The sequence below is a fragment of the Castor canadensis genome, chromosome 7, assembly GCF_047511655.1.
Source record: "Castor canadensis chromosome 7, mCasCan1.hap1v2, whole genome shotgun sequence".
Taxonomy (NCBI): Eukaryota; Metazoa; Chordata; class Mammalia; order Rodentia; family Castoridae; genus Castor; species Castor canadensis.
The window spans coordinates 29,530,404-29,544,882 of NC_133392.1; the positions used below are offsets into that span (position 1 = coordinate 29,530,404).

The 14,479-nt window shown below is 38.3% G+C and overlaps 1 protein-coding gene across 5 annotated transcripts in view; it reads left to right on the forward strand.

Annotated features, from left to right (window-relative positions):
* Nucleotides 1-9,772, forward strand: part of Erlin1 (ER lipid raft associated 1) — a 31,183-nt gene extending 21,411 nt beyond the window's left edge. For all 5 annotated transcript variants that reach the window (XM_074078538.1, XM_074078535.1, XM_074078536.1 and 2 more), the window contains 3 exons: nt 5,925-6,014; nt 6,884-6,963; nt 7,511-9,772. In XM_074078538.1, coding sequence (XP_073934639.1) covers nt 5,925-6,014; nt 6,884-6,963; nt 7,511-7,732 — 392 coding nt within the window. In that variant the 3' untranslated portion in view covers nt 7,733-9,772. The remainder of the gene's footprint in view (nt 1-5,924; nt 6,015-6,883; nt 6,964-7,510) is intronic.
* Nucleotides 9,773-14,479: the final 4,707 nt, after the last annotated feature.

Consider the following 14,479-nt stretch of genomic DNA (forward strand, 5'->3'; position numbering starts at 1 on the left):
TTAATGCCATTTTAATGGTGGATATGGTATCATATAATTTCAACTTTGATTTCTCTAAGTATTAGTGAAGTTGAATATTGTTTATGAGTCATTCAAGTTTTTTTTTTCTTTTTTTTGGTGTGAATTGCCTTTTAATATCTCTAGCCCATTATTTGATTTGAGGAACTCTTTATATTTCTTGTAATTCTTCCCTACATTATTCATTACAAGTATCTTCTCTCAATTTGTGGCTTGTCTTTGAGCTCTATGGTATCTTTGATATTCATATATACTTACTTTTCATGTATCAGCTTCCTCAGTCTTTTCCTTTTGGTTAGTGCCTTTTCTTACCCTGAAGCAATGATTTTGTTCTAAAAGTTTTAAAGTTCTGCTTTTTGTCTGGTTTTAATCCATGGAGAATTTTAGTGTTTAATGTGTCATAGAGATTCAGTTTCTTGCTTTTTTTTTTTTTTTCACTTAGCAAGCCAGTTGTCTTAGACTATTGAATAGCTCATTATTTCCTCTACTTACTTCTAATAACATTTATGTCATATATAGCAAGGTACTGTATATAATTTGATAGTATCTCTGTTTCCAATTTTTTTGTCTATCCTTTACCACTACTAACCTTGTTTTAATTACTGTAGGTTTTATATTAAGTCTTGCTATCTGGGAGAGTAAGAATCTTCTTAGCTATTCCTCTTTAACTGTTGACTGCTCCTAACTGTAACCTAAAGTTGTCCTGGATTATTTTAGGCCCTTTATTCATCTGTATAAATTTAAGTCCCAGCACAAGTTCTGTACAGTACTAGGTGAGGATTTTTATTGGAATTGCATTGAATGTCAGGAAAAAAATTACAATATTCATGATAATTGTCTTATAAATATATTATGTTTCTCCACTTTTAGGAATGCCTTTCAAAAAGTCATAATTTTCTTAGAGCTCTTGCACATTTGTTAGATTTATTACTGTATATCCTTTTAAGTTTTTTGCTATTATAAATATGGTGTTTTTTAAAGGTACATTTTCTACTTTTGAATAGCTATACTATTGGTTGCCTTTTTTGAAAATGCTACTATTCCTAATAGTCTCTTAGACAGGAAATGTCTTTTGGATAAGGTCAGTTCTGTTTTTCTTTACAGCGTCCTGCTTTTTATTTCTTCTTCTCTTATTGCTTTAGGCTATGACTTCCTGTACAGTGTAGAAAAGAAGGATAATAACAGTCATTCTTGTCACTAATATTAAATAGTCCCAATGACATTTGCTGTACTTAACATTCATTGGTTAATGAAGTTTTCTTCTGTTCTTTGCTTGCCAAGAACTTTTACTGTAAATGAGTACTAGGTTGCTTTCATTATTACCATAAGGTTTGTTTCTTTGCTTTTATTTTGGGGTGGTGGTTTTGTTTTTGTGTAGTTTTTTAATTTGGTTTGGGTTTTTTTGTTTTGGGGGGGGCGGGTTGTATCATGGTTCTAAGTCCCCACATTACTCAAAGAATATTTCTTCATTTTCTGTAGCATTTTGTATAAGATACATGTTATCTCTCTTTGTAGCTATGGTGGAACTCTCTTATAAAAACCATTTTAGACTAATGTGGTTTGTGCTTTTTTTGTTTGCTTATATTTTATGGTAACATTTAACCTAAAAATTATTAATTTCTATACTGAACATAGGTCTATTCAGTTATTTGTGGGGGTTTCTTTAGAAGGGAGTTGCTGAACTCAGAGCCTTCAGCTTGCTGGGCCAGCACTCTACTGCTTGAGCCATATACCCAGCCTTTTTTGCTTTCAGATAGAGTCTGCATTTTCTGTCTGGGCCAGCCTTGTAGTGCGGTCCTCCTACTTACTTCTCCCTACATAGAGTCTCACTGACTTTTTCTCTGGGCTGGCGTCAACTGTAATCCTCCTGATCTCCAGCTCCCAAGTAGCTGAGGTTACAGGTGAGCCACCACACCTGGGTCAGTTTTGTTTCTTTTTAAGTCAGTTTTGGCAATTATATTTTTACAGATAATACAATTTTATAGAAAATTGATCAGATATTTCAAACTTGGGGGCATAAATTTGTTTGTGGAATTCTCTTAGAATTTCCAAAACATCAACCAAGTCTGTGTGCCCTATTTTCCTCATACAGTTTATTTGTACCTTCTCTAGCCAGATATGTTTTATTCATTTTTTTCAGAAAACTGATTTTTGGTTTTGGTTTCATTGATTGGCACTTTCTTTCCAATGTTATTTATACTTATTTTCATTGGTTTCTACTTTCTACTTTCTTTGAGTTTACTTATTCTTTTTTAACTTCTGAAGTTAAATACTTAATTCATTAACTGAGTCTTTTCAAATGGAAACATAAGATTATAAATTTTCTTCTAAGTATAGAAGTTTTGAAATGTATTTTGTTTATTGTTAATTTTTAATTTTTTTAAAAAAACATTTTCATAATAATTTCATCTTTGACTCCTGAGTTACTTAAAGTTTTTTTTTTTTAATTTCTGGTTCAATGGGTTTTAAGGGTCTCCCCTTTAATTGTTGATTTCCAGTGTCGATTGTAGTCAGAAAAAAAAGCCTGTTACATGGATTCTTAAATATTGAATTTGCTTTGTGACTTACCTACACATGGCCTTTTTTGTAAATGGTCCTGTGTGCTTGAAAAGATTGAATCTATAGTCTATTTGTTGGGTACAGTTTCTCTGTAGATCCATAAACTCAAGCTTTTGAATTGTCTTGATCACATCTTCTGTGTTCTTTTAATTTTTGTGTTCTTGAGCTGTCAGTTACTGAGAAAGGTGTGTTAGAATTTCCTACTATGACCATGTAATTGTTGACTTGTAATTTTTTCTTTACATACCTGGGACCTGTATCATTAAGAACATTCAGGTTCAGGATTAGTACATCTCCTTGGAGAAGTACTCTTGTTGTTTAACATTCTTTATCCCTAAACACGTTTTGTGGCTTAAAATCTGTTTTGTTCACTGACAATATAGCTATGGCAGATTTCTCCTGCTTTTCTTGGTGTATCTTCCCATCCTTTTACTTTCAACTTCTCTATGTCATTATGTTTTAGGTGTGTCTCTTGTAAACAGCATATAGCTGGATTTTGTTATCTTATCCAATGTGAGAATCTGTCTTTTAACTGGTGAGTTTTAGTATTTTAATATTTATTATGGTTACTCTATATTTGGATTTGTTTGCCTCATTCAGTTTTGTGCTATTTACCATGCATTTTTTTCCTCTGCTCCCCGCCCCTTTCATTTTTCAGTTGGTATTAAATTGATTAGGTTGTCTTTATTCTTTTCTTTTACTTGACTGGAAGTTTTACATTCTACTTCCTGGAATATATAAATATTCATCACCTGTAAAATGTTGACAAATATATATGATTTGACTAAGGCTAAAGCTAGTAATTTTCTCTATTCTCTTCTTGAACAAAACTTTGGAATGTTTTGACTCCTAGCTCTACCCTGTATTTTTAGTTTCATGTTGTTTTTATCTTCCCATGATTACTTTGTCATTACTATTGATTTTTATACTAAACATTTACTTTGATTTACAAATGTTGAGCAATTTTTTCCTCTGCATTGCTTCTAGCAATTCATTCTTTTCATTTGCTAGGTTTTTTTCAGTGAAGGCTAAGGAATTTTTTGTTCAGTCTTCCTTGGTCTAAGAATTTTTTTTCATTCTTGAATGGTAATTTAGCCTACAGATCTGCACCAAATTTATTTTTTCTTATCACTTTAGCAATATTTCATTTTTATTTGGCCTCTTGTACCTGATTACAAATATGCTACCAATCTAATTGTTGCTTTTGAGTAATTAGTCTTTCTCATCTGTTTGCTTCTCAGTGTACTTGGGGATTCTGTAGTTTCTCTCCATTATGCAGTGTGTCTAGGTAGAGGACAGCTCTCCATGGGCTGGTGGGTAGAGTTCTTTAGTCCCCTTTTCACTAGAATTACAGCTTCTTAAATGTCCTGATTTTATGTAGGAGTCTTAGTTCTAAAATCACAAGATCTCATCTGACTCTCCTTAGGCTCTCTTTCTTATGTAATAACCACCACCAGAGCTGCCACAGTGCAGGCTCTCAGCTCTCCCTTTACTATGCATGTAAAACAAATGTGTTATATTTAATTTTAAGGTTTTAGCTGAAGGATTGTCTCATTACTCTATACCATCATTTTTCTAGAACTAGAAGTCTGGTCATGCTTTTCATTGGTTTGTTACCACATGATGGAGAGCGGTGTTGGGATTAGTACAACAGTCCCTCTTTGTCAAGACACCTTCTCTGGGTTCTGGCTACAGGTTCCAAATCCCTTGGCTTTTATTCACATTTTATCTTGAGTTTTTGCTAAATGTCTATCCCAGTAGCTATAGATTGATTTTAGTATGCTACAGATTGATTTTATTCTGATGGGGAAATAGGAAGTAGCTGGTAAAAGATATTGCCTTCTGGAAAAGACAGTACTTGAACATTTTCTCTCTGTTTTGTGCTGCTTCCCCCAGGGACCAGAGATAAGATAAGATAAGAACCATCTTGGTTCCTGAGGAGATTGGTTCCAGGATCCCCACCCTGGTGCCCATATCAAAATCTGTAGATGCTTAAGTTCCTTTTATAAAATTGCATGTATTTCACATTTTCTCACAAACTTTAAATCACCTCTAGATTACTTAAAATACTTACTATAATGTAAATGCTGTGTAAATAGTTGTTGTACTATATGATTTAAGGAATAATGACAAGAAAAAAGTCTGTACAAATTACAGTTTTTATTATTTACAAGTACTTTCAATTTGCAGTTGGTTGAATCTGCAGAAAAGAAGCCTGTGGATACAGAGGATCAAGTGTACTCATCTCCTTTGAATGAAAAAGAAAATTGAGAATATTCTTAACAATTTCAGTGATTAAATTTAAAGTGTGATTTTCTAAAGTCTTTCTTTCCTGGTCCTGATCCTTTGTTTGATTAGAAGTTTACTAAGGGTATTTAGTTTCTCTGATGAATACTTCCCTGCTGAAGCTAATGTGCTCAAACAATTTGTTTTCATCTTCTGAGATGAATTACTCTGCTTCCTGTTTTATGTTCTACAGCAGTCAGTATATTCCTCCTCGATATTTTGGGCTGGGAGGTACTGGGGTTTGAACTCGGGGCCTCGCTTACCACTTAAGCCACTCTGCCAGCCCTTTTTTGTGATGGGTTTTTTCAAGATAGGGTCTCTTGAACTATTTGCAGAACTGGCTTCCAACTGTGATCCTCTTCCTGATCTCTGCTTCCTGAATAGCTAGGATTACAGGTGTGAGCCACCAGCACTGGCTCTGATTTTTTTTTTCCTTATGTCACTTCCCTGATAGTAATTTACCTATAGATTCTGAGTATATTAAAACTAAATTTCTTAGCATGTCACTCAAGACAGAGTCTTCTAGCCTTCCTTCTGGTTGTCTTTGCTTGTCAGCTGCTCTATATCACCTTTCCATTGTGACTGGTTCATTCATACCTTCTTGTCTTCCTTTATGTCTCCTAGCAGTCAATTATTTCCTATAACATTTCTTCCAGAAAGCCTTCCTTTAACTTAACCTCCCTTACTCTGTTCCTTCTGCCACGTTATATAATTGTCCTGTGTTGCCATGCACTTTTGTTGCTCTGTTTCTGTCCTATTACTTTCATAAGGTGTCCTTTTTTAACCATTAGCTTGTGAACCATTGCTACATAGTCTTATGAATACTGAAACAATTAACCTTATGTACTCCCTCTTCCCCCAAAATTTGTGCTATCAAATAATAAAAGAGGAAATGTACTCCATTTTTCCCATTAAGTTGTTTGCAGGCTGAATAGATCTTCAGAAAATAATTAGCCTTAAAGCCTTATGTAATTAATAGTAAACTGTGTGCTGCTGATTCTAAGAGCCTCAGGAACTAGAGATGTTTTTGTGTATATCTTCTTTTTGTTGTATAATTATAGAAGCAGAGAAGATTGCACAAGTGGCAAAAATTCGGTTTCAGCAGAAAGTGATGGAAAAAGAAACTGAAAAGCGCATTTCTGAAATTGAAGGTACCTTGGGGAGAGTATGAAGCTCTACTGTTCTGAACTGCCACTCTGCCACTGATTGTCTTGGGTGGGAAGGCCATAGCATATTCTGGTCTCAAAGAAGTAGTTGACCTGATACGCTAGGGAAAAACTTTTTAAATGCTATTATATAGCTAGACTTGATTTAGCTTGTGATGCTGGTAGCTCAACCTTTCATTTTCTTCCTTAAATTGGGGCTTATAGGCTCTCACTTTGTTCTCAAAGTGTAAGAATTACTCATAATCGGTTGTAAAGAATATACAAAATAATAAGCCTGCACCAGTTTCTTTTTCATCTGTCAACAGCAATAATGACAGCAAATTAGGTAGGGAAAAGGAAGCCCCAGTTTTGATAGATAATTTCAAATCCTTTGATATCACATAATGACATGTTGATGTACGTAGTTCACAGTCTTGAGGACACTTTTTCTTATATACAGCTGCTTCCTATCTTTCTGTGTTAACTAATTCTGTATCGAATTTATAGGGGTTAGGAGCAGTGAAGTGAATAGAACAAGAGCTTTCATGTATGGACTTGGTTATTTTATTGGAAGCTTAGACGGGGTGTGAGGTTTAGCGTGATTGGAGGTGAGTGGGAGGTAGAGAAAGAAGGAGCCACTTAGGATAGACAATGAATGGGTTCAAGTCAGCTGTTACTCAGCAGTGAATAGAGTATTCCCCCTTGACAAGGAGCTATCTAGGGATTGGTTTGAAAACTGCTAATGTTATAAAAATTTAAAGTGAGGTAAACAATTGAAATATTAAAGGATGGTGAAAGGGACTCTTACCCAGCTTGGGGAATGGATTGGCAATTTTCTTTTGTTTTAAACATGCTGACTTTGTTTTACTTGCTAGATGCTGCATACCTGGCCCGCGAGAAGGCAAAAGCAGATGCTGAATATTACGCTGCATATAAATATGCCACTTCAAACAAGGTGACTGGTTCTCCATGCCACTCCCCTAGTAATAGTTTGTGTTTTGCTTTCCCTTTTCAGGGGCTCTAATATGATACAGGTGATTGTTATCCAATATGAAGGAAGGGTAGTGACCCGTCAGTCATCCAAAATCAGCCAATTGCTTAGCAAGATATATGCATACTCATTGAGTAGAGAACTTTATCTGGTTCCTCATAAAAGTAAGGAGGGTCGGACAAAGGTAAACAGAATGTAAGTGCAGGTCAAATGCCATAAATTCATTCATTTGTACTATAATATAGGGGCTTGATAAAGTTGAAGATCTGAAAGAGTGGCAAGAAGAAAGTAAAGTTCATTTAGGATTGCTTTCCAAATAGGCAACTTTTGGGGATAGAAACTAAGCTTGTTTAGAGCAGCATTTCTGATCAGAGATATTCTTGCCATTTTGGGATGAAATACTATTTCATTACTGAACAGTGTCTTCATGTATTATGGAGTATTTTGTACCCCAGGCCATTGCCTACTAATATGTGTTCTGATTCCTTTGCTCTTACTTGCTTCCACACAGCACAAATTGACCCCGGAGTATCTGGAGCTCAAAAAATACCAGGCCATTGCTTCTAACAGTAAGATCTTCTTTGGTAGCAACATCCCTAGCATGTTTGTGGACTCATCTTGTGCTTTGAAATACTCAGATGTTAGGACTGGAAAAGAAAGTTCCCTCCCCGCTGAGGAGGCTCTTGAACCCTCTAGGGAGAACCCAATCCAAAACAAGGAGAGCACAGGTTGATGCAAGAGGTGGAAATGTTCCTCCGTATCAAAATGTGGCTCAAGGGGCTAACTGGGAAGAGTGGTTACATGGACTCTTCAGATTTATGGAGAATTTGTGCTCTGATGTTCTGGCTCTCTTGTGATAGTCCTGGTTTGTCAGCTGATTGCAGGATAGATAGGGCCAGCTGTCTGGCACTCAAATGGTCTTTTCAACCACAGTTTTATCAAGTATCCTGTACATGATCCTTTCTAAACTGGTACTCATGAATGAGGGAAAGTCTGATGCTAAGATACTGCCTGCACTGGAATGTTAAACACTAAATATATAACAAGCCGTGGTTTTTGTAAGCTGAGATCTATTGAATAATGTTTACATTGGTGCCCGTGGACATATGTACTCAGCTATTCAAGAGACAGGAGACCATAGAGAACACCACCAGGACATGTAAGTTAAAGAAGACTGATTATTCCTGGGACCCAGACTCTCTGTGATGTCCAGTCCCAGTGTCCATCAATGTGATTAACATCCAGACTGCTACCCCATGAAATGATCTTCCACTTAAGCAACCATTTACTTGATACAATTTGCACCTTTGTTTTCCTACAGTCAGGTTTGTGACCTACAGGGACATGCGCTTTACCACCAAACCAGAAATTCCTTGCAGAGATTACTAATCACTAGTTTATTGCATTGGTAGACTCAGATAGAGAGAGCTTGGTTTAAAGTTTTGAGGATGTGAAACCTTTCCTCTGAACCAAAGCTCTAGGGCTCTGCATTCCCTGCATTGGGATGACTGCCAGCGTCACTGCCCCAGCCCCTATGTGACTAAGGTGCCTGGTATTTAGCCACAGACAACTCCTTATATGTCACCTCTCAGTTCTGGCTGGCCAAGAGTGGGACAGGGCTTTAACCACAGATAGGAGCAGTGTACAGTTTCCAATTCACTGCATAGTAGTGTATCATAATTTCAGGAAGCTCTTATGTTTAAAACTGGAATTGGGGTACATTCATTTACTCCCAGTACTTCTGTCTGACAGGCCAACTCCTAGGACTGCCATGGTTATTAGCACACTGATTAATGTTGTTCACAGATTGTGGAACAATGACCTAGAAAGCATCCTTGGTCATCTCTGTCTCCTTCCCTCCTGACCATGGAATGCTGAAATCAAAAGTTGCTTCTCCAGCATTCACCTTCCCTAGGAGATCAGCATTCCACTGACTTCCTGGGCAGCCAGTGAATTTATTTTTCATGAGAAGATGACAGAGTTAACCTGTGGCTATAGGAGAGCGACTTCATCTGGATCTTTATTTTCCTTCAGATTAACTTCCCTGGAACATTGTGCTGCATAGTTAGGCCTGAGTTTGTGCAGCTTATTGACACCTTTTGTCAAAATACACTATATTGAAGCCAGACAGAAAGTCATGGGACCATTTCTAGAAACTTCTCACCTGTCAATCTCATGACTGTTGATGGGTTGTGCCAAACATTTTATTTGGGAAAGGAAAGCCCAGATTTGAATGGGTCTTTTCCTTGGGCCTTATGCTATAGAGGCATTGTAATATGGAGAAAATCATTTTTGCTCATTTTGTTATATAAATTCTCTTTATGAATGAATTTTGTATTCTTTAGCCCTCCTTCAAAGAACTTTTGAATTATAAAAAATAAACTCTTGGCATACTGTTGCTGCAGATAAATAATGATTGCTGTGGGAAATCTGGATCATTGAGCTTTGTGCTTTCATGACTAGAGATGTTTCCTTTTCCCGTAAGTGAAATGCTATTGCTCCAAAGTGATGGATGTGGATTTTCTTACCAGCCACAAGCCATGGTTGCAGGGTTGAGGAACAGGGGAGTGCCATTAGGAAGTTTTAAAGCACTTCCACTTAAACTCCCCATGGAGTGAGCTTCTCAGTGTCCACTCAGTGAGCTAAGTCTAGCCATTCTTCAGGAATGTTCCTTTTGGTAAATATACACTGTAATCTTGAAGTCTAAATTTATATGTGAAATGCTACCTTTTTTAAAATAAGAAACTAAATAAAATTATTTTACTATTAGTGATTGTGTGTATGTGTTTTGTTTTTCCTATATGTGTTCACTGTTTTCCCTGTCACCTTAACCTGCTTCCAAGGCTGTCTTGCCCATTTGAATTAGGGACCCAGCTGACTTGCTGGTTGAACCTAACTGTAGAGGCTCATGTGTTCCAGAATATTGCCAACCTGATATAAAAAAATTTTTTTAAAAACGCATTGTAGAGGGGGAAAAGGGAAAACAGCATTATGCCCCTTGTATTCTTCCTTGGGAGCTAAAGTGATTTTACACTCAGAAAGGGAGGAGGCAGTTGTCCTGAAGTAGAGGAAGAACAGTTTTTATAAATAGTAATTAACAGTGATACGACATAACTAACACTAATTCAGGTATTATCGGTTCTTCCTAGGGAACATTCCCTTCTGGGGACAATTTCAACAGTGCTGTTGGGCCATCTGGGAATAGTTCTTGGGGGCTTGGGGGAATCCCTTTACTCAGATTCCTCTGGGGTCTACCCTCCTATACCCCACATTAGCTGCTTTAGATCAGGGAGCTTTAACTAATTTGAGTTAATTATTCTACAGGCTTTTGGTAAGTGTTAAGATGAAGCGATTTCTGCCCTTTCCTATGGGGAAATGTTCCACACAGGTTCTTGTGTTGGGGCTTGGTTCCCCCCACCCATCACTGCCCATGATGCTATTTATTTTCAGAGACTCTGGGAATTAGGAGTTGGGACCTAGCTGTAGGAAGGAGGTCACTAGTGGGTGGGCCCTTCCTCTCCCTCAGTGCTTCATGTCCACCAAGAAGTGAACAGCCTGCACCATGTGCTTCCAACTCCTTGATGTTCTTCCTAAATGCATGAGGCCAAGCAACTGTGGACTGACCTGAAATCATGAGCCAAAATAAAAACTTACTTTGTCAGGTACATTATTTTGTCACAGGGATGAGAAAAGTAACAGGAATTTTGTGAATTAAAAGTTGCTACTTCTTGCTTTAGGATTAAGTCCCAAATGTATGCAAGCAAGGATCTTTGTGATCTGGCCCTACTAACTTCTTCAGCCACTGTCTAAGGTCTGGGAATGTACCTTCTCCCTCTCCCTTTCTTTTACTGTGTCATGTTCTGTCCACCTGGCTCACTTTTCCCCCCTTGTGGCACCAACGTTCCCTTGCTAACTCCTAATGAGTTTATCATTTCTTCAGAGAGGTAACCCTGAACTGCTTGCTCAGATTAGCATCCCCTGTACTTTCCCTCTGTAAACACTTCACACCTCATTACCTGTTATCACAAACCTAACCTTTAAAAGTGCAGGGACTGTGACTGTTGCCTGGGAATATATTGCTAAAACCTAAGATACTGCCTGGCCCATTTGACTTTGGTGAGTTTATTGCATGAAAGAATCAAAGGATGAATGTAAAATGCAGGTAGACACAGGCAAGTTAGTACCAGAAAAAAGGACTTAGACATTAGGCTAAGTCCATATCAAGAATTCACCTTAGGAAGTTACCTAGTATTTCTTAACCTGTTTACTCATCTTTGTAGGGCAGCACTTCAGTGGGTTCAACAAGGTATAGTTTGATGCACCTAGCATAGTGACTTGCATGTGACAATTGCTAGAATATTTAGCTTGCCTAGTCTGTAGGAGTAAATACGTGCTTGCATCTCGGAGCAGACCGTACATAGTGGAGAGTGAGCGCAAAGCCTGATAGGTGAAAGTGCAAAATAATACACATAGATTTCTGCCTTTTGCAGTTAGAGGGTGAGGTAGCTGGGTTTAAACCACAACTAGAACCTCAAGCCTCCAGGAATCCCAACCACCTGGGTCAGCTTATCAGCTGTCTCTTAAACTCTTTATCTTTGTATAAGCATTTGGAACTGGACTGGAGTGAAATGCAGGCCTAATAAAAAAAAGTTAATTAAAAACTTAATTTTTAATTAAAAATATGACATGATTGTAAAAGGGGGACTTTGGAGGGGATCAGCAGGTGGGAGGAGGGGGAAAGAAATTAAACCCACCAAAAACTTAAAAATGAGGGGGGAGGGAAACTGGGCTGAGGATTGTGGGTCTGGTGGAACACTTGCCTAGCATACATGAGGCCCTGGGTTTGATCACAGCAACACACACACACACACACACAGCTTTTAGAACTGTTGATTCATTGCTGACTCCTAGAATTCATTATTACATAGACCATAACTCAACTCATGATGACATTTTACTCATTTTCCTTGCTGGATACTTTAGTTTGAATGTGTTTCAAAAAAAAAAAAAATGTTGGAAGCTTAGTCACAGTGCAATAGTGTTGGAAGGTGAGGCCTAATGAGGTGATCAGGCTGTGAGGGTGGAGTGAATGGATTAAGACCATTAGCAAGAGAGAAAAGGTTAGATCAAGAAGAATTAACCTAGAAGGTAACACCCATGCACAGGAAATCAATGTGAGTCAATGCCCTGTATAGCTATCCTTATCTCAACCAGCAAAAACCCTTGTTCCTTCCTATTATTGCTTATACTCTCTCTACAACAAAATTAGAGATAAGGGCAAAATAGTTTCTGCCGGGTAGCAAGGGGGTGGGGGGGAGCGGGAGGGGGTGGAGTGGGTGGTAAGGGAGGGGGTGGGGGCAGGGGGGAGAAATGACCCAGGCATTGTATGCACATATGACTAATAAATAAATAAATAAATAAAGACCATTAGCAAGGGAATGAGTCCATTACAAAAGGAGTTGTTTGGCTCCCATGTGAGTGTCTCCCTCCTTCCCTGTTTCCCTCTCACCCTTTTGCTCTCTTTTTGCCCTTCTGCCATGAGATGGTACTGCAAGAAAGTCTTTCCCGGTTATCAGCTCTTTCATCTTGGATTTTCCATTCTCCAGAACTCAGACAAATTGTTAATTATTAATCACCCAGTCACAGTGTTCTGTTACAGAAACGCAAAGTAGATTAAGACAGGAAATGGGACCAGAGAAGTGGAGAGTTGCTATAACAAGTATCAGAAAATGAGGAAGGGGTTTGAAAATTGATAAATATGATAAGTAGCCAGTAGACATGAGCATACAGAACCTAAAATGGAGGATCCTTAGTTCAGTGCATAAGTGCTGAGAACCCTGTTCTAACTCTCCCCCATGATCTATTTGCTTGCATGCTACAGATTAAACTTTTCTTGATCTAGGCTTTTGACTCCATATTCTTGCAAAACGCCTACAAAACATGAAAGAGACCAATAGCGATAGGGTGCAGACTAAAAAGGAGGGGGCCTGATACAGCGAGACCCTCCTCAAGATTAACTTTTCTCTGGAATGTGTACACCTTAAGTCTCCCTGCACCTGGTTCCTGATGAAAAGCACCCCCTGGACTAATCCAGTTAAGGTGGGCTACTTTGAGAATTGCCTTTTACCCATTAACTGTCAATATAATCACATTGTATTTTTAAATTTTCTAAACCCGCCCCCAACCATGAGTTTTAATTAGGTGGTCATGAGTAATTGCATGCAGTGATTCTTGAAACGTGATCCTTTTGCAACCTTCATGTCAATCACTCCCTGTAGGCTGGTCCTGGGGAGGGACTTGACACTCAGCCCCATAGACTTCAATAAAAGTTTGGGCTGATGTGGAATTGACCCTTTTTCTTGACCTCTCTGAGATGGCCCACATCCATACATTCATGCCTTTTCTATCCTAATAAACTATAGTTTTTACTATGTTTCGTGTCTTGTGGGAATTTGTCTCTTGCTGGACATAGGGGACATGGGGATGACCGTTAGTAACATCTTTTGGTGCTATGACTTAGATGTCCAACTGGAGGGCAATATGTCTCCCTTCTCTATCAGTGTCACGGCAATGCCACCTAAATGTTTTCTGCAAGCTGTTTTACTTGTACTTCTGTTCCTTTTTACTTCTAATGCACTCCTATCTGCTCAATTCTGCCATACATGCAGCTCAATTTCCCAATGCTGCTGCCTTTGCTGTGTGGCAGCATTGGGAAACCATAAGACTGGGTGCTCTATTCTTCCCTTTCTGACTGTATGTACCTTCAGATTTCTGGTCTGTGTTATGCTATCTTCCTGAGCAGCACCAGAATCCAGGTTTCTAATCTCTTGGATGGATTCCTGTCCCTTCACCCTCTTCCTTAGAAGTGTCTACCCAATATGGCTTAGTTGCTATCCTCAGACATTTCTTGTGCTGCTTGGTTAACATCCAAGCAGTTCACAGGTCTCCTATTTGTCTTATTCTGCCATCAATTAAATGAAACTTGCCAGGCTATCACAAACATTCACTGCTGTTTAAGGGGAATACCTTCCATTGGCCTCTGTCCATCCTAGGAAGAATTGGCTGGCTTGGCTTTACTTGAATTTCTTTTGTACCTCACATCAGACAAGTACAAAGCTCTGAAAAAGCAGAGATACCAGGAATGAAACCTAGAAAGGGCAGTTGTGCCAGGTCTCTGGAATCTCAGGGCAGAAGGGATGCCTCAGAGATTCATTCAGCGATACCTAGGGAAGCCATGAGCAGGGAACACACTCTTGTGGTCAAAAGTTTGAAACATGTTTTGTCCAGGGGGTAATGTGTGATGGTCTCACTTTCTTTCAGATGGGAAACAGGTTTAAACAACAACAAAAAAAAAATCCACAAAATGCGTCTTAATCCAGTACTGTTCTACAGTTAGATCTATTCTGTAAATGAGAAGATAAATGAACTGACAGACACTATGTATAAATTTTTTGTGTGTATGTGACTAAAAGAATTTATG